This window comes from Lactuca serriola, chromosome 2 (genome assembly GCF_051521515.1).
Source record: "Lactuca serriola cultivar US96UC23 chromosome 2, Lser_US96UC23_V15, whole genome shotgun sequence".
Classification (NCBI taxonomy): domain Eukaryota; kingdom Viridiplantae; phylum Streptophyta; class Magnoliopsida; order Asterales; family Asteraceae; genus Lactuca; species Lactuca serriola.
In genome coordinates this window covers 176248685-176273658 of record NC_136409.1, presented here as the reverse complement: position 1 = coordinate 176273658, position 24974 = coordinate 176248685, and the positions used below count along the sequence as shown (strand labels likewise).

At 31.2% G+C, this 24974-nt stretch overlaps 1 protein-coding gene and 1 long non-coding RNA gene across 2 annotated transcripts; one reads left to right on the top strand and one right to left on the bottom strand.

Moving 5' to 3' along the window:
* Positions 1-6659: 6659 nt before the first annotated feature.
* On the top strand, positions 6660-7445 carry LOC145087484 (uncharacterized). Its single transcript, XR_013700820.1, has 2 exons — positions 6660-6956; positions 7090-7445. It is a non-coding gene; the product is annotated as an uncharacterized LOC145087484 (long non-coding RNA).
* A 431-nt stretch (positions 7446-7876) lies between these two features.
* Positions 7877-9146, bottom strand: LOC145087483 (LOB domain-containing protein 37-like). The gene is made up of 2 exons (XM_079025438.1): positions 8816-9146; positions 7877-8633 (listed from the first exon to the last, which is right to left on the bottom strand). Exons 1-2 carry the CDS (start codon positions 8997-8999, stop codon positions 8125-8127), a joined length of 693 nt encoding a protein of 230 aa, XP_078881564.1. The 5' UTR covers positions 9000-9146; the 3' UTR covers positions 7877-8124.
* Between the last annotated feature and the right edge of the window lie 15828 nt (positions 9147-24974).

The following is a 24974-nucleotide window of genomic DNA, read 5'->3' as shown; positions in this document are numbered from 1 at the left end:
CAATTATCAGACAATTCTATCATGCAATTCTTGAAGATCCCTAGCCTACCACTAGCATCATGTTCTAACATAAACATAATATCAAATAATAGTGTAGGTAACTTGGGGTATACTTTCTTGCTCCGGTTGATCGCAGACATCGCATCCTTCCTTGTTTACTTTTGAAAACGATTTTGAAAATCAGTTTAAAAACTTTTACAATTCCCAAGTTTGAGTTTGGATACACACGAATGTTATTCCAATCTCTCAAACCAAGGCTCTGATACCAACTTGTAACATCCCAAAAATCAAAGAAATTTCAAAATTTCAAAATCAACCATTAACCAATATTTTTTACAAAAGGAGTCATTGTTTCAAAATCATTATTTCATAATCAGAGATCTTACCAAGTCCTAGTGATATAAAATAGGAAGATGTGCACGATCATGCATTCACTTTCCCACGATCCTCAAAAGTACCTGTAATAATAAACTAAAATTGTAAGCCAAAGCTTAGTGAGTTCCCCCAAAGTACCAGCACACTCAACATATAACAACATATATTGGGTCCACAACCTATGTATATAAGACCCCTACAAGGTCCTCAGAATAAGTCTGGATTACCCCTGAGCCTACAATATGAGTCTGGCATGCCATTCGGGCCCTCAACTCATATCTGGAATGCTCCCGAGCCCTAAGTATGAGTTTGGCATGCCAATCGAGAACTCAACTCATATCTAAAATGCTCACGGATTTTTTAGCTATAACATAAAGTAGTACAACCTCAACATAACCCAATATGTCGACATATAAAACAACTAAACATAAACACAAAACCAACAAATACAGATAATCATACAGATCTACTAATCAGCCATCGACTAGCATAACACTATCCTAATCAGGATAAATAATCTAGTGGGCCGACATTGGTGCCTTCGAACCCACAGTAGAGTGAGAAGAAACTCACCTCAATTTGCTGAATCTTTTGGATAAAATCTCGGTCTGCAGATCTGGAAAAATGTCCACGCTTACACCATCAAATAATATCCAATTAATATATGGTCCACAACCCATAGCTGAAATTTTGGTCTGATGTCCAACTCTAAGGGTAAAAGTCCATTTTACCCTCTCCTCACTTGGCCCAAAATACGAGGCCCACTCTAATAGCCTCAAAAAGCCTAATAAGGCCCAACCTCCTAATTATGACCAAAACCCATCAAAGGCCTAATCCAAGAAGGCCCAAAGCCATATAATGCCCCAATATGTGAAAGTCAACAAAAGTCAAAGGAAGTCAAATGACTGAGTACGCCCTGCGTACTAAATCTACGCCCAACGTACGCCGCCCTTAACCAGTACGCGATACGTAATAGCTGGGTACGCCCAACATACTCCTCAACATCCCATTCTCCTTATTAAGTGCTTAAATGGTTAAGCCACTAAGTCCACTTCTCAAATCTGATCCTAATCAAATTCTTAACACGTAAAGTTGGCAACTTTACTCCTTTGCATGCCTTAATGGGACACAAAACTTGTTTTTACTGAAACTAAGAACACCAACTCTAGAATGCTTCAACAAAAACCCTCAATATGACATTTTTATGACTTAATAACCTCAACAAAGGCCAAATATAGGGCTCAAAAGTTCTAGAGTAACTTCTACTCACAAGAAACACAACCTTGGGACCAAAACACGATAAAGTACCACCCAAAACTAGATCAATAGAAATAAGCTACCAAGATTGAGACTTTATACCTCTAGAAAATAGATCAAGATGCACAAAGTCAGGATCCAAAAGCTTCAAGCAATCCAACACTCCTTGACGAAGCTCCTTTTTCTTGAATAAGCACCAAAACACAAGAAATCACCTCAAGAACTCAAGAACCACTTAAATGGGGGCTAGGGTTTCGTATCTAGAATTTAATGGGGCAGAGACTGAAGGTAGGAAGGTTTAGAGTTGAGTTAAGGCCATTAAGTAGGGTGTAAGACCCTAAATCAGGGTTTCTATCTGACTGGAGTACGACATGCCTACTCAAGAGGGCATCTGCAATCCTCCTGCCTAGTACGCCCCGCATACTCCATGTACTCCCCGCGTACTAGGCTTAGCCCATAAACCACCAAGATTTCCAAAGGCCAAAACTTCTCCGTTCTAATTCCGTTTTCGACGATCCTCGTATCCCCAAAAAGGTAACGAAAAGCTATACACTTCTACCAACTCTCCCTTGCCTTAAAGCTTTCCGAACTTAAACCCAAAATTCATAAAAGGCCTGAACTATCACTTTACCGATGTACCCTTCGGCTCCAAAACACAAACCAAAGTCACGGGTCATCCAATCTACATTTTCCACACCCAAAGAGGTCTAAGACTCTCATTCCCAAGGGCCCTAAGCCTTATGATAACCGATCTTTGGTCATAGCCCTAAATTAGGAAATGATTCGGAACAAGGTGTTACACGGTTGTTATAATCGTTTAAATTTCGTCCCTCTTTCCGTTTAAAAAGACGACATTTAAAAGGTTTTAACAACCATGTTGGTGTAATATGTACAAAAAAGACCATAGGGATCTAATGTACACAAAACCTTATTACCCTCCTAGATCATTAACCCTTAGAAGCTTTTAGAATAATTACATAAATGGACCTTATGATTTACAAAAAAACCATAAATTTAGTAATGACTTCCACTTGCATGGTTGCTTGTAATGCCTTAAATATCATTTATAATATTTTTATCATTTTATTTAACTCTTTTACAATTATATTAATATCTAGTAAGATGACTTCATCATTACATCTTCTCTTTTTAGTCGCTCATTTACTACAACCAATAGTTTCAATTAAAAGGTTACATAATAATTTTTTGTCATTTTTACAGAAAAATTAAAAAATTAAATAAAAAACTAATAATAATCAAAGTCTTAATGATTAAGGCTATGTTTGGTGTATCACAACTAGCTTATTTTTCGATTTTTTTTAAGTTGTTATGTTTGACAAGTTACAAATTAGCTTATAAGCTAGCGTTTTAAAAAAAACTACTTATACTAGCTTTTGAACAATTTTTTTTAATATACTCCTTAATTAATTATAGAAAACATATTTTTTAAATGTCTTTTTATGTTATTATATAAATTTCAAATAGCTTATGAGTCATGGTCAAAGTAAACGAGTATCCACAACAAAATCTTATACATCTAATGTCTTTAAGAATGGTTAATGGCCTAGGAGGGTATAAGGTTTCAAATTCGTCCTCATTAGGTTTCTAATGTCTTTTTTGTACATATAACACCAATATGGTTGTAACAACCGTTTAAATGTCGTCTCTTTAAACGTTAATATGACGACATTAAAACAGTTATAACAATCATATTTGTGTAATATGTACAAAAAAAAGACCTAAAAGACCTAATTTGAACAAATTTGAAACCTTATTACCCTCATAGATTATTGACCTAAAAAGCAATGTTACGATCAATTTTTTTTTTTTGGGAAATCTCCGGAAAATTTCCAATATTTTACCCTAATTTACAAAAAAACTCAAAACTAAAATTTGTTTATGAAAAAATCCCCAAAACCGGTAAAAATGACGATTTGGCCATATTTTCCCGGTTTACCGGTTTCATTATTAACCGGAAACATTAAAGTCTCATTATTTTACCATAATTTTCATTAAAGTCCTATTATTTTACCATAATTTGGGACTTATTCGTAAATTATGGTAAAATAATGAGACTTTATTAAAACCGGTTAAGTAATGAAACCGGTAAAGTGGGAAAATAGGCGAAATCGTCATTTTTACCGGTAATTAGGATTTTTTTCATAAATAAATTTTAGTTTGGGGCTTTTCCGTAAATTAGAATAAAATATTAGGACTTTTCCGGAGATTTTTTTTTTTTCAAAGTTAAAGGGTTTTCTAGGTAATATCTTAAAGACAGCCACATAGCTGTGTTTAATAGAGTTGGGGACATAAAACCCTTAATTTTTTTTAAATTACAATTTTACATTAACGTCAAAATTTTTGTGCCTTAATAGTTTTTTCTTCTTCTTCTTTTTTTTAGCCATTGTTATGTGATAACATGTTTTCATTGTTACCAAAAAAATAAATATTAAAAAAAAAAGCGTTTAAGTTTATAAATTTATCATGTTTTACCTTAAATATGTTTTTTCATATTATATGTATTAATGTAGAAAAAATATATTTCTACACGAAAATGCTTAACTAAACATTATATGTATAACTTTTTTTAAATGTTATTTTTTTATATACATGTTTTTCCTATATATATTGTATAAAACATAAAAATAAGTTTTTAGAAGTATAAATACATATTTTAATGTATTTAGAAGTATAGATATATTTTTAGAGGTATACATATATGTTTTTTTTATATATTTTTTAGATATATTAATCAAGGTTGTTAAGATCGGGATCTTATATAAGTTCGTTTTCTACTTTCCAAGATCGTGATCGTAAAATCGTAAGTTTACCCCAAAAGAAAATTAAAACATAAAAATGCATATTACCAATTAACCATACTGTTAACAATAAATACTTTAAAAAATAAAAAATATATTTACAATACATTATTTAACGATAAACAATTTAAAATGGGTATTCTACGTCGTTAGTACAAAAAAATAATAGATTTTTATAAAATAATATAGATTAGCGATCCTACGATTATATCGCGATTCTACCAAAAAACTATCCAAGTAAGATCAGGATCGATTTACGTAGTTGGGATCATACGATCGTAGGATTAAGATTGCAATTTTAACAACCATGATATTAATATGTTTTCTAAAATTATAAATATGTAAAGAATTTATATGTATATCAATAAAAAACGTGATCATGACATTAGTATGTTTTTTAGAATTATAAATATGTAAAGTATTTATATGTATATCAATCAAAAATGTGTTTATATATATATAATATATTTTTATAAACGTAAAAGTACGTGTGTGTCTATATATATATATATATATATATATAATATATATATATATATATATATATATATATATATATATATATATATATATATATATATATATATATATATATATATGTTCAGGTTCATTTGAGATTATTCTAATTTTGTGAGACCGTAAGACCAAATCTAAAAATAATTTTAAAATGCAAAATAAATAGAAAAATCCAAAAATTCTTTTTTTTAAATATTATTTTCAGAACTTGAATTAATTAAAAAAAAATTTAAAAAATCTTTTTTTTTTTTTTTGAAAAATACGTGAAATATTCTAATAGAATATTACATTGTACATATTTTAAAAAATAATTTTAAAATGAAAAATAAATGGAAAAATCTAAAAATTCTTTTTTTAAATATTATTTTCGGAACTTGAATTAACTAAAAAAAATGAAAAAAAATCTCGTTTTTTTTGAAAAATACGTGGAATATTCTAATAGAATATTACATTGTACATATTTTAAAAAATAATTTTAAAATGCAAAATAAATGGAAAAATCCAAAAATTCTTTTTTTAAATATTATTTTCAGAACTTGAATTAACTAAAAAAATTAAAAAAATGCGTCTCACGGTTTCACAAAATTAGACCGTCTCACATGAACCTAACCATATATATATATATATATATATATATATATATATATATATATATATATATATATATATATATATATATATATATATATAACTTCTAAAAAAGTATAAAAATATAATATACTTCTAAAAATGTTTGATAGAAACATTAATATATTTTTAGAATTATAAATACAACTTTAGAAGTTTAAATACGTATTTACAAGTATAGATATATTTTTGTGAAGTATATATATATATATATATATATATATATATATATATATATATATATATTTCTTTTTATAGACGTATAAATAAATATTTTTACGTTTATAGATATAAATATATTTTTTACACATAAACACGCTTTTGATTTATTTATACTTTGAAATGCATAAAAACAAATATTTATATTTTTTAAAATCATAAAAAATGTAAAAATTTATATTTATACTTTTAAAAAATATATCTATATTTCCAAATACATAAAAATATATACATGTATTTCAAAAAACGTATTTTTATGTTTTAAACCATTTAAATATGGAAAAAAATAACTTGTATATCAAGAAACAACTTTTAAAATAAAATATAAATGCAATGTTTTTACAAAAAATAATGTATAATCTTTTTTATAAAAACATACAATATGAAAAAAAAAAAAGATTTGTGAAATTAAATGTATTATAACCGGGTGAATATTGAAATTATCGAATAACAATATCTTGCCATAAAAATCTGAATATATTTAAGGAAGATATTGTTATTCGATAATTTCACCCGGTTATAATATATTTAAGGAAATGGTTCACGTGGTTTGCTGAAAATTACCACTTTGGTCCAAAAATATTTGGACTACCACCACAGGTCCAAAGTTTGTATTTTATTGCGAGTTTGGTCCAATTTACTTTAAACTTTTTTGAAATACCAATTTTACCCTTCTTTTTTGTTTTTTTCAGTTTATTTATTTATTTATATATTTTTATGATTAAAAAAATTACCCCTTTCTCTCTCTCTTAAAAAAATTAATAAAAAATTACTCTCTCTCTCTCTCTCTCTCTCTCTCTCCCCACAAGCACATAGATCCACAAGGAGGCTTCCAATTCATTCTCCACTCTTCTCTTCCTCTTATCCCTCTGGTTCACAAAATGGTAACTCAAACCCAAAACAATCCCAATAAACTCTGTAAAAATCGTCTCCTATCTCCTTTATTATAGATTGGTGTTTCCTTTGAAATCGATCAGACCATGAGAAATTAAATCATTCATAGAAATTTTCATGATGCTTCATCCATTGTAGTCAACAAGGATCTGGTAAGCCAAGTAGGTCGACGCCAAATACACCCAGTTTCAACTTTCAACTTTTTTGTTGCACAAAGACTTCACCGAAAAATCAGGTTCAAACCCAGAGGTATTCTTCTTTGAAGTGTATGAGCATCATGTGGGAATCTTTAACTCTACTTTACAATGAGAACCCGCTTCTATTTCCATATTTTCTTCATACCTTCTTACTGATCTGATTTAGTGTTTTTGTTATATATCAGATGGACCAACAATCGATTTTGATCTAGTTGAAGAACGAAAAACCCTAACCATAACGCCATCTGGAAACCTTTTCCTATCGCAGATCTGAAAAATGCTCCAATCTAAAACCCGCAAACCAAACGACATGCATGATTTCTCTCTATCGAAGACTTTAAAGAACCAATTTGTTGCGTTTGATAGTTTCCAACAACGTCTATTGCTTTCCGATGTAACAATCTACCAAACGACATCCGTCCTTTTTTTGCGTGTCTTCTATGGGTTATTGATAGAGAAGGGGATGTGTAAAAGATGATGAAAAAAAGGGCTTGTTTTTTTTTTCTGAACAGATTAAGATGAATAAAGGGACGTTCCAAGAGTACAGAGAGTGTTGTGGTGTTTATTGGATGAAGTAGGAAGTGAACCCGAGAGAGAGAGAGAGAGAGAGAGAGAGAGAGAGGGGTAACTTTTTATTAAGTTTTTAATCATAAAAATATATAAATAAATAAACAAAAAAAAACAAAAAAGAAGGGTAAAATCATCATTTCAAAAAAGTTTCAAGTAGATTGGACCAAACTGGCAATAAAATGAAAACTTTGGATTTGTGGCGCTAATCCAAACCTTTTTGGACCAAAATGACAATTTTCAGCAAACCACAAGGACCATTTGTGTAGTTTAGTCTAAAGGTTATAATAAATTGAAGCATAAATAAATAAATAAATAAATAATTATATGATATAATAAAAATATTAAAATATTAAGAAGAACAAAAACAAGGAAAATTTACTTTTTTTTACTGAAAAGTGAAAATTTAAGGAAAACGTTTTTGTTTTAAAACAAATAATTTATTTTCCGGTTACAAGTCTCAAGTTTGCTACAATGAGATTTAACAGAAGATGTAAATGGGAATCACCGGCGAACTTTCATTTTCCCCTCCTTACAAAAAACAAAATCTCAGACGGAGGGAAATCCTGTGCCCGTGAACTACAAAAAGTCGCCGGAATCTAAAATCCGACCAAACATATTTCCTTCCAGATCAAAATTTACGCTACAACTCATCATTTGAACAGATTCAGCAGATGCACTTCTCTTCCTCCTTGAGTAAAACTATACTCTCCAAGCCCACCGGCGCCGCCCAAACACGTTGTAGTCACGGAGTCTTCAGAATTCATCGACGGACTTCCCTGCCGCCGTTTCTCAGGGAAGCCTTTAACAGCTGTAAAGCTCTGATTTATATTGAGTTCAAGATCGTGCGATTGTGTCATGTTTGATGGCGACTCACCGGCTCGCCGACGCTTCTGCACTTTCGACCGCGGATGTGTGACCGGATCCTGAGGTTCGAGCAAGTCAAAGCGAGTTACATCTATTTCCGAGGAATCACCGAGTTTTGGCATCGCCGGGAATCCGTCGCTAAGCTCCGGGATCGGGCGTAAAGTGCCGCCTCGGAGAACTGTATCCACCGATGCTTGACACAGGTGCCAGTTCCCTGTCCACAAAAGTCCGACTGCTCCGTTGACTGGATTCACCGTCCGACCGGCAGCTTCAAATAATAGCGATTGAAAAAGAGCTGTAGATGCAAAATAAACTTAGGTAAGTCAAAAAGTAAAACGACTCCAATTTCCAAACCCTAGCATTGAATTTGTCATGCACTATCTACTTTAAATTACCGAAACAAACACACACACACACACAAACAGTTGTTTGGAATCTAAAATTAAGCAAGTTTTTGAGCGAGGTGAGGTGGTTTACATGGACGTTGGGTTTCAGGAACGGCGGAGATGAAGGACATGAGACCGGCGCGGCCGAAGAATTTGGCAACGAATACGGTGGCGTGACCTTGAGCTTCAGGAGTATCAATCCACTGCAAACAGGGGCGGAGAATACAGCTATCGCTGCACCCTTTTCGGAGGACTCGGCATCCATTGCAACTCATGGTTGAAACGCCAGGTACTTCAGATTTACTCTCTGTGTTTGTGTGTGTGTGTGCGTGGTGTTTGCCGACAAATATACAGAGAGAGAGAGAGGGAGAGGATGAGGTTTGGAGGTGGAGAAATGAAACCGAGAGGAGAGATGGGGAAAATTGAGGGGAGAAGGGAATTTGTAAAGGAAGGGTGTTAGGGTTAAGTTAACCATGGTTGGGTTAAGAAAGTGGGTGGATTCCAAAGTATTGGGCGAGAGCGGCTCCGTGTTTTCGCGGAGATTTACCTCCGCTTCTATCTTTGGCTGCTTATTGGATAATATTTTGATGCCCTTTCACTTTCAGATATCACTTATTATTCACTTTTACTTTACTTTTCAATCAAATTACATTCTAGGGTGACTTATCCGAATGGTCCCTATGGTTTCGAGGAATTTGTATTTTTGGTCTCTAAATTTTTTTTTAACTCGGATCGTCCTTATTGTTTCTTTTTGTTGCACGCTTAGTCTTCACCATACTTCAAAAGACTATAATGCCCTTTTCTATTTTTTTTTTATTTTTTGTTATTTAAATAGTTATTAATATTTATTACTAAACATAGATGGGTCCCGCAACTACTCTCTTCCCAACTCTTTCCTATATCTTTATCGGAAACACCTCATCGGACCTCACCATCCCACCCCTCAACCTCAATGCTTCTCCGGTAAGACTATCTTCCATCCAATGTTTCAACTGCAACTCATCAGTTCTTTATCTTACCTGAGCAATTAATGAACAAGTAAACATTAAATCAATGAAACTCATATACAATCTAATTACAAAAAGAACCCATATATAATCGATTAACCGAAAACACAAATACAATCTACTAACAAAAACACCCAAAATCAGAATCAAATATCAAAGGAACCCATCAATCTTCTCTAGCTTCACCTTCTCCAATCCATCAAGATTATAAAAAAAATCAATACAATAAGCCTAGGATGAAATCAAACCTAGTTAAAAATCCTTAAATCAAAATGTACGCTAAGAACATCGAGGAATTCTTGAACCAAAAGTTAAATAGTCGTAACTACCTCAAATTCTACCCCCTTGCTAAATTGTCTGATCTCACATGTGTATCACAAACGAAAACTCATGTCTCTTTAAATTAGAGTTGCAACTTCTGAGATTCTCTGAAAGGAACAAACCATAGCAATTAAAGTGGTTTACCCATAACATATGGAGTCAAAGATGGCAGATTTAGGTCATATATGGCGGGTGGAATCAGACGGTGAAAGAGAGCATATTAAGCTCTAAGGTGGGGAGTATGGTCGGCGGTGGAGTGGCGGTGACTCTCAGACCATTCTCCGACAAACCAGGAGATAGAGTGAGAAAAAATAAACCATACATTAGAAGGATGTTCGGGCTAAAATTGTTTCTTGATTTTTGCAAATCTTAAATCGATATCAAAACCTAAAAACATCGTCCATTGCAATATAGATTTTTATAAGTACCCTTCGCCATGGGCGGATTTAGGGGGTTCACCGATGGCACCGACAACCACTAACTTTTCCGGCCGTAGTGGAAAATTTTTCGAAAATTTTTAAAATTTTTATTTTTTCTACTATCTTGCAACCCCTAACTTTCCTGTGCACTCCCTGCGTCCAGCCCTGCCCTTCGCCTTCTTTTGCCTCTCTCTACTTTAGCTTTGAAGAACCCACTGAATCAAACAGAAGATGCCTCTTTTCTCTCTTTTATCGTCATCAAACTTCCATCACCACAACCCGCCCGTCAACGTCGCTGCAACCTGGACGATGATTACTGGCCATCACTTATCTCATGACCATCAAGGAAATCGATGGGGAATAGATGAGTAAATCGATAGTGTGTGTTTTAGGCGTTGGGTGAATGTTTTAAAATTTCTGATGGGGTAAGAGGGTGATGGAGAATCTGGTAAGAAAAAGAAGAATGGGAAGAAATAAATGGTAGTGGTGGGCCTAATTTCACATTATATTAAAAATAACAAAAAGAAAAGTAAAAATAAAATCAGAAAGTGTATAATTGTCTTTCTAAGTCGATGAGAGACTAAGTGCGCAACAAAAAAAATAATAGGGATGATCTTAGTTAAAAAGTTTGTTAGAGACCAAGCGTACAAATTATCTCAAACCATAGGGACTATCCGTGTAATTTATCCTACATTCTACTACTTTGTATAATATAATGATAATGCTTCCCGATTATATACAATAAATACTTATATTATTTTAGTTAAATATTAGGAATAACATCTCAAATTAATTGATAAAGTATGTATGCATAGATTTAGATACACAAAAATAAAACAGAAATCGTTGTATATTTAAAAAAAAAAAAAAAAAAAAAAAAAAAAAAAGAAAGAAAGAAAGAAAGAAAGAACTTTGTTGAATTTGTTAAAAACAAAATAGAGTATAAAAAGGTACCGACGTCGTAAAATGTAATAAATGTATATAATAAAAGATTGCAAGTTGCAAGGAAAAAAACATACAAGCTGCAAATGTCACTCATATTCGTAGTCATAAAGTCAAAGAAAATGCATGGATCCCATTCAAGGACTCCACCATCTCCAACAATATAATATTTTTTGAATTTATTGTAAAAACAAGGATAAAACATGTTATTTAATTATAATGTAAAAATTTGGAAATTATAATACATTGTGGAATTTAATTATAGATAAAACATCAATTTGAATTTTTAATAATCAAATATTTTATTTTATTTTTCATTTATAATTTAAATTCTTAAATGATATATAGTTTCGAAATCGTGTCTCTTCACCCATACCTTTGTTTTTTATATTAATTTACCATAAGTTGGGGCTAACTCACTTTGTTAATATGATGTCTAACAAGACGTCTCTAACAAAAGATCATGGGTTTGACCTCAGACATAATAAAACTAATCGCTGATAGAAACTATGTGCATATGTACTTTAATCTTGCTATTTAAAATACGTTTATGTTTATTATGATATTGTTTGTGATGTAATTGTACATGTCTTAGTAGATGAACTATCGTGTGTGATTGTGGTTGTTATCTTGAATCTATCAAATTTTAATGGTTGGTAGTCGGATTTCTCACTAAAATAACAATTTACAATCTAATTTTATTATTATTATTATATATATATATATATATATATATATATATATATATATATATATATATATATATATATATATGAATTTACTTTTACATTAAATCATTTACTATGTATTATTTTTGTTGTTTTAAGTTGTCAAGCCATGTTTTATATTGGTTTTTATTATATAACAAGTCAAATTAACGTGCAAGTAATAAAACATTAAAACTTCCCTCAAGTTTTTAATTTGCTAGAATTATTTATAATTTGCAAGTAATATAGCTTCCGTCAATATCTATTCAAATTGAAGTAATATAGCTAATGTCGAGACGTTGAGTTTAATGGAGAAGTGTGTTTAGTACAAAAACATTCCAAAGTATTTTGAAGCTTTGTAACAGTTTGGAATTGTCCTGAACAATTCGGATGAGTAGAAAGTCTCAAAAATATTCTTAGCGATTAGAAGAGTTATTGTAGTGTATGTATGCATAATATTCATAATATGATTTTAAAAGACGAAGAAAATATGATATGTGGCTAAGATGAAAACAAAATTTGACAAGTAGAAGTTGATACTCCACAATACATGGCAAACAAAATGAAAGTACATGTGGTGTAGGATGAGAGAAGTGAAAGTGATAAACAGACATAAAAACTGATATGACAATGATGTAGCAGATAAATATGAACTCTCTTGACCCTAAGAGAGACAATTTCTTAGATGAGAATAAGCGAAAAGAGACCAGGCAGAAATAATATGGAGCTAGTGGGCATTCAAAAGGTGAGAGAATATATGGTATCATACTTTATAGCTTAAAATATTCATAAATCACTAGTAATCTTATATGATGTGGTGTATAATTAGCATAGACTTTGGACTCAGGCTGAGAACAACTTAATTACATAGTTTAGTACATTGTGGCGAAGATAATGTCGACTAGTGTATTTATTAAAGAGTCGTTTTGAATCATCTTTTATTATTCAAATATGTAATATGGAAAATTAATAAAATAAGTATATCAAAGATACTAGAATATAATTTTATGCATGCAAACTCTTGAATTGGTTTATTCCAAATATTATATACATGTATTATATAATTATATTTAGTTTATGTTATTAATTGGACCCTTACGAAAAACGATTGGGTTTGATCCGAATCCAATTCAACATATTACTTTGACTCATACGGTCCATTTATTTTGGCATAATTTTTTATTCTCGTTTACTTTAGTCTTCATGGTTTTATTTTAAATATGATCCCATTAGATTCAAATTATGATCACCAATATATAATTAAATAAACGACTTACTAACCTCTCTTTTAATTCGTTACTACCAACAATATAAATATATAATACAATCTTTGATCGATTATATTTATGGAAAAGCCATGGGATGGTGGGGACGAACCAATGGGGTTTTTCTTGTTGGAGTTTGGCGGGTGCCAATTGATGGATAAGGATGCCACGTTCTTACTATTATTATTTATTTGTATCTTATAATTTTATTAATATCTTTTTTCGAAAGAAATGTCTTTCTAATCAGAACATATGATACTATTAGGGATGAAAATATGTATCGGGGAACCGGCCGGAACTAGTCGGGCCGGAACCGATACTATAATTTTGTCAATTTTTGGACTCGGGACCCGATAAGAACCGGTCGTTGGAACCAGCCCAAAACCGGGAACCGGACTGGATAACTCACTCAAATTTTGAAAGTTGCATAGCTCACTCAATTTAACTTTTTTTTTATCTGAATCGTTTTCCTACATGTAGATTATGATTTGTAGTTAAGTTTAGACTATAAAAACGCTTAATTTGGTTAAAAATTGAATGAGTTACAAGCCCCGCAAGGAAGGGTGTCAAATCAGAATTTTTTTTTATGTTTCAGCAATTAAATGTAATCTGACTTTGTTCTTCAAATGTGTCTAACTCACTCAATTTAACTTGTTTTGATCTGAATCTTTTTCCTACATGTAGATTAGGATTTGTAGTTAATTTTAGACTATAAAAACGTTCGATTTTGTTAAAAATTTAATGAGTTAAAAGACCCGCAAGAAAGCGTGTCAAATCAGAATTTTTTTAAGTTTCAACAATTAAATGTAATCTGACTCTGTTGTTCAAATATGCATAACTCACTCAATTTAACTTGTTTTGACCTTAATTCTTTTCCTACATGTAGATTATGGTTTTTAGTTAAGTTTAGACTATTAAAACGCTTGATTTGGCTAAAAATTGAATGAGTTACAAGCCCGCAAGGAAGGGTGTCAAATCAGAATTTTTTTATGTTACAGCAATTAAATGTAATCTGACTTTGTTGTTCAAATGTGCATAACTCACTCAATTTAAGTTTTTTTGACTTGAATCTTTTTCCTACACTTAGTTTAGGTTTTGTAGTTAAGTTTAGACTATAAAAATGATTGATTTGATTAAAAATTGAATAAGTTACAAGCCCCGCAAGGAAGCGTGTCAAATCAAACTGGTTCCAAAATCGAAAACTCGGCAAAAAATGGACCCGGAACCAGAACCGGTAGAACCGCCGGGCCGGTTTGGTTCTTGATTTTGGCCGAAGCCAGTTCGGGTCTGGGTCGGACCGGTTTGGTCCATTTGCTCATGCCTACTTACTACGATTAATCTCTGTGTAAATATGAGATTATGTGTCATGACTTGAAGTCACTGCAAATGAATTTTCATACCTATAAGAACAACATACAACCGAACTGAATTAGAACTCAAATAAATGGAATATCATTCTTCCGAAGTATTTTACCAATAGACCATTATTCAAGTGGTTTAATAATAACGATATAGATGTACCTAATTAGTAAAAGTAAAGGTCTTTTTTTTCGAACATTTAAGGTATTTGAATCCTCAAAATCAACCCTAACAAATTATCTAGACTGCTAAAACGATACACAAAAATGATTATGCTTTGAAAAGTTTATTGAGGACTTATCGAAAATTGTGCTTTTCTAAAAACAAATGTTAAAACTGAAAACATGATCAATGTAATGATGTTTTTTTAATGTTTAAGAACATGTTATAAAATTCTAGATAACTCTAAAAAAATGTCAAAAGAATTAAAGAACCCAAAATAAACATAAAAAAGGAAGTGGTAGAAGGAACTCATTCCCCTTTTGTGTTAACTCAGATGGGACCTAGGAACTGTTCATAAACCACGAGCACACTTGTCGGATTATTCGCTCAACCTCAACCAATATTTTTCCTATCTACTTTAGGAAAGCGCAGTTTCCTTCTATAGTTCTATATATACTTCTGTATGCTATGCCTACGTGGACATTTTAACCTCCTGTTTATTTTGTTTCCATTTACAAAAAATTCAGAAAAAAAAACTATATTTTCAATTGAAAAATCATTAGTATTGTGTCAGAACTAATACCAAATTTATAAAACATTTCAAATAGTCGTCCCACTTATTTACATGTATTTTTGTTTTGAGTCCAATAATAAGTGTTAATGGTGTCAAAGCTTTAATAACGATATAATTGATGTCATAGACCTAACCGAGGAGGACCCCATATACATTTCCATAAAAAAACAAATAATAAAATTTAAGAATATGTTTATAAACTTATTTAGCGTATGTATACTCACAATTATGGAATCACTACCAATATACACGACCATGGGGGGTCAAGAGCATCAAGTAGTAGTTCCTCTTTTATTAAAATACTAATATTATACAACTTTATGATATCCTCCAAAATGAAGCTAGCAAACGAGTACAATCCAACAACTCTAATATCGAGTTAGGAAACAATATGAGATTAAAAAAAAGTTTATTAATTTGTATTGGGAATTTGAGAAATCGTAGGTATTTTGGCATTGTAGAAAGAAAAAGAACAAAGAATTTGTGAATTTGGTTGTCGCCGTAACACATGAATTACAACTAATCATCCAAAATTTTACTACGACTTCAAATTTTGTTTAAAATGTTTGTTGCGTGTTTATATCGACATAAAGAACAAAACCAACACCGTAATCCGTGAATGTTTGATTTGCTTAACACCTTATTCCCAAGTTCAACTTAACAAAAGAAAGTAAGGGAAATGAATGAAAATAGGAAGAAAGTACAAGAAATTGTTGTTTTTGAGTTTCATTGGAGGAGGGAAGTGAAATAAAGTGGAAATATTATTTTCTCACCTTACTTTCTTTCCGATTTGGAGAGAAAGAACAAAAAGTTTAATTTTGCTCTCACGTAACTCAGGAACAAAAAATACAAAATTTATTTTTTTTTCTTTTTTCTTCTTTTTCTCTCCTTACTTTCTTTTCCTTTCCTATCTTTTTTTTTTCTCTCTTTACTTTCTTTTCTTTTTTTACTAAAACTCGGGAACTAGGCATAAAAGTTCACTTGGATGGAGTGGAATGCATACAACACCTCCTATCATTTGATCTTGATAACTTCAAAGATGATATAGTAGAAGAAGAAATTATAGAAGGTTTAATGGTTTATCAATGCCTCGTATACTGATTTAGAGGAACACAAAGACAATTACATTATCGAAGAGGGAGACACGTTTTTTAAAATCAAAGACCAAGAGGATCAATACGAAAGCTAGTATTGTATATTTAGACAATATTAATTTTCATAAGTTATTCTTTGTATTAAGTCAAAATTGCAAGAATGGTCTGTTCGGTATGTCAAAACTCGTATGTTTAGGCCAAAAAAGGTTTGACTAGCACCAGTGGTCCAAAAGTTTTATTTTCTTGTGAGTTTGGTCTAGTTTGATTTGAGCTTTTTTGTAAAGACGATTGTGCCCTAATTATTTAATTTTTCATTTTTGTTTTATTACCACATACCATACATACGATAGAGGTTACTATGTGCCGACCATAGTCTTGACATTATACCAAGAGTTGTATCATGGTCTTTCCTTGTCAGGTCAGGGGCCAGTACCCTAGGTCTTACAGACAAATGTCAGGAGTCACCTCTTGTTCTCCTATGCAAGTATCACATAGACAACTAGCATACTATATATATATATATATATATATATATATATATATATATATATATATATATATATATATATATAACTACTTATCTATCTGCCAGGGTCCGATCCCTAGTCTTGCATAAAATTTGTCAGAAGCCACCTCCGGGTCTTTCATACAAATGTCAAGAGCCACCCCCTAGTTAATCTATATAACAGAAGCTAATGAGCCGACATTGGTGCCTTCGACCCATGGTATGGTGAGGAGACTCACCTGAATCATAAAGCCGACTTCAACTAACTGCTCTCCTGCTAAAAGACGGGTGCTCGGCACCTTCTATCAATCCACACAAGGTAAACCCTAAGTATACCTTCTAAAAATAAAATCTTGACCCAAAAGTCAAACCAAGTCAAAAGTAAACGATCAAAGTCAAAGTCAACATCCCAAAGTCAACTTGCCTATTCTCACGTCATGACCAATCCTTGGTCACGTCGTGAGATCTCACTCAGTCTGATTCCAACTCATCACTACTCACCCTGGCCAACTCAGTTAAGAAAAGTCAATGGAGATGCCCTCACGTCGTGAGAACCCTCCTTTCACGTTGTGAGTTCCAAGAAAATAACCAGAAACAAGGTCACTCATCCCTCACGTCCTGAGACCCCTAAGTCCCACGTCATGAGAACAGTCTGAAGTAAAAAGTCCATCTTTTAAGTCCTTAATCCATTAATCCTTGCACTCCAACTTTCCATAGTGTCTTATAATGACTTAATACACAAGAAAGTCGATGATTTTAAGACATATACGTCCAATACATGTCTAGATCTCATTTAGGTCCAAAGTTGAAGAAAAGACACCCAACTTTCATGCAATGCTCCAAAACTCAACCATTCCCCAGATCTGAACTCCTAGAGACTCTTAAGGCCCTTATAACCCATAAAGTTGCCAACTTTATGGTTTCGATTCATTCAACATGCTCAATCAAAGAAGAAAAATGGGACAAAACTTAGATCTAGCCTTATATAACCATAAATGTAGGAGCTTTATTACTTACATTGGTCCAAAACAATGTAAGGTGATGTTGATGATGATTCCTTGCAAGCCACAACACAAGACCACCACCTTCTTCTTCTTCTTCTTCTTTCCTCATTCTTCCAATCCAAGAAAAACTCCAAAACCACCAAAGATCAAGTAAGGATTGCCACTAGGGTTTTTTTTGAGGTGAAAGAGGGTTTGGGGCTGATAAGATACCCTAAAATGAGGTTAAAGATGCTTAAATACGAAGGAAGCCCTAAAAGATCAAGGGTTTGGGCTACATCGCTCCTCACGTCGTGAGGCCCCTTTTTCTCCAAAAATCCAACATTTTGACTCCTTGAAACCCTAATTCGATTCTTCCAAGAAAATAGGTGTTACAGTGTATTCCTCAAATATGGACGAACTCAAGAACAAACCCATATTTTGTGTATTGTTTTCGTTTATGGATGATTTATTGTCGGCGGTGTAGGTGGCAGACGGTGGTCGAACGGTGGTGGCAGAAGGTGTTCGAACGGTAATGCTGGCAGAAGATGTTCTTGATAGTTCTTGAATCTATGAATATGTTTTTGGTGTTTATCAAACACAAACAGAGAGAGAGAGAGAGAGAGAGAGAGAGAGAGAGAATTTTTATTTTCGTTTTATTTTAATTTTTTTGATTGTTGGTAACAAAAAAAAGTGAAAAATTAAATAATAAGGGCAAAATCGTCTTTAAAAAAAAGTTCAAACCAAATTTGACCAAACTCGCAAGAAAATGAAACTTTTGGACCACTAGTTCTAGTCCGAACGTTTTTGGCCCAAACATGCGAGTTTTGACATACCACAATGACCATTCTTACAATTTTGTCTCGTATTAAATAATCAAATACAAAAAGTATCTCATTGGAGTAAAAAATGTGCTATGAAAAATATTTTGTATGGTTATGTTAAAAAAATGCTAACCCTAGCCCGTTTTATGACCATTTAAGTGAGTTTCTGTAAAAAAACCAATATATATATATATATATATATATATATATATATATATATATATATATATATATATATATATATATATATTGGTTTTTTACCGAAGCTCACTTAAACGGTCCTAAAATTTAGTGACAGATAGCTATGTGGCTCGACTTGCAGATACCAAGCTTCTCTTTGTTAGAACTTTCTTTAACAATTACGCATCATGAGACTTATCCCACATTGGAAGCAAGAAAGAAAGAGCTCTTTCTTATAAGCCTAAGCCTCACTAGTGTATCAATATGGATTAAACATTGGGCTAAGGAGGATGAGATTGGGATTTGATGTTGGATTAGTCGAATTAGGCATGAGTTAATTAAAGCCTATAAATATTTGTTTTCCTTCATTTGTGAAGGGTTACATAATTCACATTACACCACAAAACTTATGCTTATATTAAAAATTAAAGCCTATAAATATTTGTTTTCCTTCATTTGTGAAGGGTTACATAATTCACATTACACCACAAAACTTATGCTTATATTAAAAATTAAAGCCTATAAATATTTGTTTTCCTTCATTTGTGAAGGGTTACATAATTCACATTACACCACAAAACTTATGCTTATATTAAAAGAATATTTAATGGTCAAAATATGGGTCTCGAGAGCCCTTAGGGTCTTTATGATTAATTAAATATTTTTTAATTACGAAATTAATTAATCTTTAATATGAAATTTGTCATAATTGATTTGACAGGTATTTTGGTGGTTAAATTCGGTTGTGACAGTTTTCAGCTGTTAGTTAAAGCCTATAAATACTTGTTTTCAATGATTTGTTAAAGGTTACATAATTCACATTACACCACAAAACTCTTACAAATTCGTTTTCTGAAAGATGAAGGAAACATAGTGATTTTCAACATATTCAATATTTGTTCTTGAATCGATTGTTGTACCCTCAAGACAGACATTTACCAGAACAATTTATGTTTTAGGACACTGCAAATTGCAAGCCTCGATCTTCTTATTTTCGAGTTTTGTGAATCTGTTGTAAACATCAACATACAAGTATCTTTCCTGTATTGTAAATCTTTGCATATAAATTTGATTTATTTATGTTTCTATCTGTTCAAATTCGTGTTTGATTACTTTTGTCATAACACTCTTCTTATTTTCGAGTTTTGTAAATCTGTTGTAAACATCAACATACAAGTATCTTTCCTGTATTGTAAATCTTTGCATATAAATTTGATTTATTTATGTTTCTATCTGTTCAAATTCGTGTTTGATTACTTTTGTCATAACACTCTTTGGTGAGAGATATGATAGCTTGGCTCGACGCTCGATTGGTAGTCATAATGGAAATAGTGATAGTAGAGTCGGTGTTTATGACTGTGATATGAGTGCTTTGGACATACCGTAATTTTGTTTTATTTCGGTCGTCTTAATATAGAAATTGATTTATTTTTAATAATATTAAGCATTTTTTTTGTTGGTTTTCTTTACGAAACAATAAGTCTATGCTTAATTGGATTATGTGTTAATTGGATTATGTGGTTGTAAAATCTAGCCCTACCTTAATTTTGTTGTTGCTAACTTCTAGGTAGCTTTAATTTTGGTTTTAATATATTGATGTTAGTTCAAAAAAATGAAGAGTTTGATTGGCTCAAACATCATGTATTCAACGAGGGGTCATGATATGACCATTTAACAAATGATAATGACTATTTTCATAATAAAATTAGACCCGCCAAGATGTGATTTGCATTATTATGTTGCATGTTGTGTCTGTATATCTTTCACTCAAACGAACCCACCCAACTCATCACATCAAAATTGTGTTGATTAACCTTTTTATTTAAGTTTTTTTAGGATAAGAAAAATAATCGTTATTAACTTATTATAGACATTAGTAAGTGTTGATTAACCTTTTTATTTAAGTTTTTTTTTAGGATAAGAAAAATAATCGTTATTAACTTATTATAGATATTAGTAGTTTGTTAAACAAGTTTGAGGTTATTAGTAATCTGAATACAACTAAAATTAATAACGTGAGCAAAATAACAATGGAACAAATTATTGTCAAGATCTGGAACAAAGAATAATTAACATACATTTAAAGGAATATATAGCTAATAGAAAACACCACCATTCATGACTGGAACACGTTTTGTGGAATTGAGGCAATATAATACTTCATCCGGATAAAAGTGAACCTCTTCAAATTGTTTCTTCCATTACAAAGTATGGTTAAATTAGGGTGAAAAATATGGTCTCATTCTTATCCTTCTCATTTCTAGTATCCTCTCTCTTTCATATCAATGCCAAATTAACTATTGATCAAACATTTTTATCATATGGTCAACCATTTTTCTTATTCCTACCATCCCAACAAAATGTACTAGAACTAAAACAATTTGTACAAGCTATGTATGCAGAGAGCAGAACGATGGATTAACACGTCCATCCCGTTCATGAAGAGAAAATGGCTCCCATCCCAGCGATACTGCATGAAAAAGTGTACTGTCCATCCCATTTATCTATTGTTTTGTGCTAAAAAAGACAAATAATGATGTTCATATGTTGTTTCTTTTGTTGAAAATGTGAAATAAAGATGTTTATATGCTTTTTTTATTGCTGAAATTACGAATTAATGGTGTTTTTTATGTTTTTTTTTTTGCTGAAAGTGTAAAATCATGATGTATGTCTTGTTTTTTTTTTGGTGAAAATGATGTTTGTTTATGTTTATGACATGAAATCAAGATGCATATGTGTTGAAAAACAAAGTTTGTAAAATCTATTTATTTAAAAATAAGTTTATTTGAGCAGCCTACAGACGATATAAAACAAACAGATTTTTTATTGCAAACTGCAGACGTTTGGTCTATCTTTTCTGATGCAGAGGCTTGTAGATATGGTTTGCAGATTGCAAACATTTTGGCTTCAAAAAAACAAACAACACATAATTCACCTTCTATCTAATTTGCTATTTTGAAGCATATCTAATATTTATAAACTAAAAAAATACTTAACAATTACATTAAATATAAACAATATATTACAATACATGTCTTGCTTATATTCATACAAAATACACATGCGATAATAAGGAGACATTACAAATTTAATATCTAATAATCGAGAGTAAAATGTTAGAATATATCATTTTATAGACAAAATATGCCACAAACAAACAAACCTAACCTAATTTTTTTTAATACAACAAGAACGCATTTAATAGAATATAAATGTTTTATATTATAGACTCAAAATCTAAAAATAATTTAGTCCAATGATAAAAAGCATTCTTTGGGGTTTGTTTTTACATTTCCAAAAAGCTCATGTTATGACATAAAGAGATAAGGAACTATTTGTTTTTCACTTTTTCTTATCACAAGTGTTCCAAAAGATATTGAATAACAAACTATTTATTTTCATACATAAAATATTATTAAAATAATAATATGTTTTCAATAATATTTTATTAACACAAAGTTTCCATAGTTTACCTTCTAATAACATGTTTTTGAATTGACAATGTTTGTAAAACATGAATAAGTTGCTACATGTTTATAATAACATTAACCGTACATAACCCTAGAAAATTACATAAAAACATAAAATAACACGGTCAATAAAATACACTTATTTGTCTTTTATTGGTAACTTCCGTATAGTTACGAATGTATCTTTTTGTTTTCTAGCAGATTCTTTTAAGTGCTTTTTGAACTCATGGCCTTCAAGATAATATTATATAGACTAAAACACAATACATGAAATTCAATGAATATAAAATATTATGAGGAAAAACAATAATTGGTAGTAAAAAAAGTGTCACTAATCCATCATTGCCACTTGAAATATTGGTGGCAAAGCAGAAGAAAATAATATACAACGATAATTATATTACAGAAAAGTTTGATATTCAGGATCACAATTATTAAATAAATGGTTTTTTTTTTCTAATGGGTGGCATGTCATCCAAACATACCAACTATTTGCTAATTTGGTGTATCGAAGGAAACTTGATTAAGACAAATATAGAATATAAATAAAACTTCTGCCTTTTCAAAAAAACAGTGATCGTCTACAAAGGGAACAGATATTTTTGACATGGATTTATCAGTGCTACTATTTGTATCCGGTTCAGTTGAGCCCGGTTACGATAACGGTCATTGTCAAGGCCCATGATATATAATTATATAACCTTTACAATATTATTACTTATATTTAATGATTGAAATATTTGAATGCAAATGAATTGCAACTTTGTGTTTTTTTAGTGGTTTGAGAGTGTTTTTGCTATAGAGGAGGTTCGAATTTGATCCTTATTTGAGAGTGATTTTTCTGTAAGGGAGGTTCTCATTTTATTTTGATTGTCTTTTATCTTTTTACATAAATCTAAATTGGATATGGATCAACTGTCTTTTTACTTCGGAGTATGACCAATTCTCAACCATCCAACTCTACTCTATTAACAAATTAGTCAAAACTTTCATTTTTCTTTTTACGAATTTGGTCTAATTCTTTTTTATAAATTTTCCCAAGCTTTTTTTTTTAATTTTGTTTTATATATTTTAAAAACAATATTTTTTAAGAAATTTTATTTACTAACTTATTCTATATTTTTTTCTACATCTTTGTTTTTGAAGAATTCGTTTTTACATAATTGATTTTTTATAACTATTTTACCGCATCACTGGTTTTATTAATTCACCAAGTACTTTAGCAGCTAGGCGATATCTTTGTTTTTTATATGCATTTAAGATTTTACCATTTTTACATCTTTTTATTATACATGAATTTTTTAAATCACTTTACATATTAAGATTTTTGTAAAAGAAAATTGTTACATATTTGCTTTCATGAATGTTGGATTATGTTTTTCAAACGAACACATGATTTTCGTTGCAACGCGGCTGGTGCAAACTTTGGTTTATCCTATTCTTAAGTTCTAGAAATTTATTTGAAGCATTTTAATCATGTGTTATATTTAATAATAGGGATAATGGTTTGAGAGGGTAACCAACTATACCTTTTGTATAAATTTGGTCACTTAAATTTTTTTGGCGTACTGTTAACTCTTAAACTTGTTTTTTTGTTTAAAACAGGGTTTCTCCGGTTTCTGATGACTTTTCCAGCCAAATATGATTTGTCAGTCATCTTTTCCGACCAAAATAGATTTTCTGATGAGATGAATTTTTGATATATTTTTTTCGGATTTCTTATTTCTCTCTTTCTTATCTTTTGTCTCTAGATTCGTGGGTTTTTGTATGTGTTCATGGTTGAAGAACATACACACACACAAAATGGTTCAAATATTTGATTCTTATTAGAGTTTGTTCATATCATAAATGAGTTAGGGTTCGAACTCGAGGAAGATGAAGTGTTCTAGAAACAAAATCGAAATCTGCCATGGATGAAGGGTTTAAACTCGAAAAATCTACCATGGATGAACTCAAAATCTGCCATGGGTGTTTGACTAATGGTAAACGAAGAAATAAGTGGAGATGTGACGATTCTCAATGGCGGTAGTGGTGATGATTTCTGATGGTTGTGATGTTATTCAAAGGTGTTGCAAGTTCGTCAATGGGGATGATGAACAATGATGAACCTGTAACACCCGTGTTTCCAGACTAGGCATTATCATTGATGTAATAGTCTAGGTTAATCCTTGTAACTCTTTTTGAAGTATTAATGATGAAATATTTGAGTATTATGTGAATTATGTGTTTATTTTCTTAATTATTATAATTTAATGAATTAAGAATAACATAAGCGTCAAAATTAAAGTATGAGATAAGCCCGATATCTTTGCATAAAGATGTAGTGGTCGAAACAAGGATTCCGAAGATATAAAGAATGCCGAAATCCGAGTTATAACGAAGAAGTTATGACCTGTCGAAGTTTCGCGACAGAACCGGCAACGTTGAATGACGTAAAAAGT

Coding starts and splice junctions, on each gene's coding strand:
- LOC145087483 (XM_079025438.1), bottom strand. CDS start 8,999: ATGAGTTGCAATGGATGCCGAGTCCTCCGAAAAGGGTGCAGCGATAGC. Junction 8,634..8,815: donor TCCTGAAACCCAACGTCCAT/GTAAACCACCTC, acceptor TTGCATCTACAG/CTCTTTTTCAATCGCTATTA.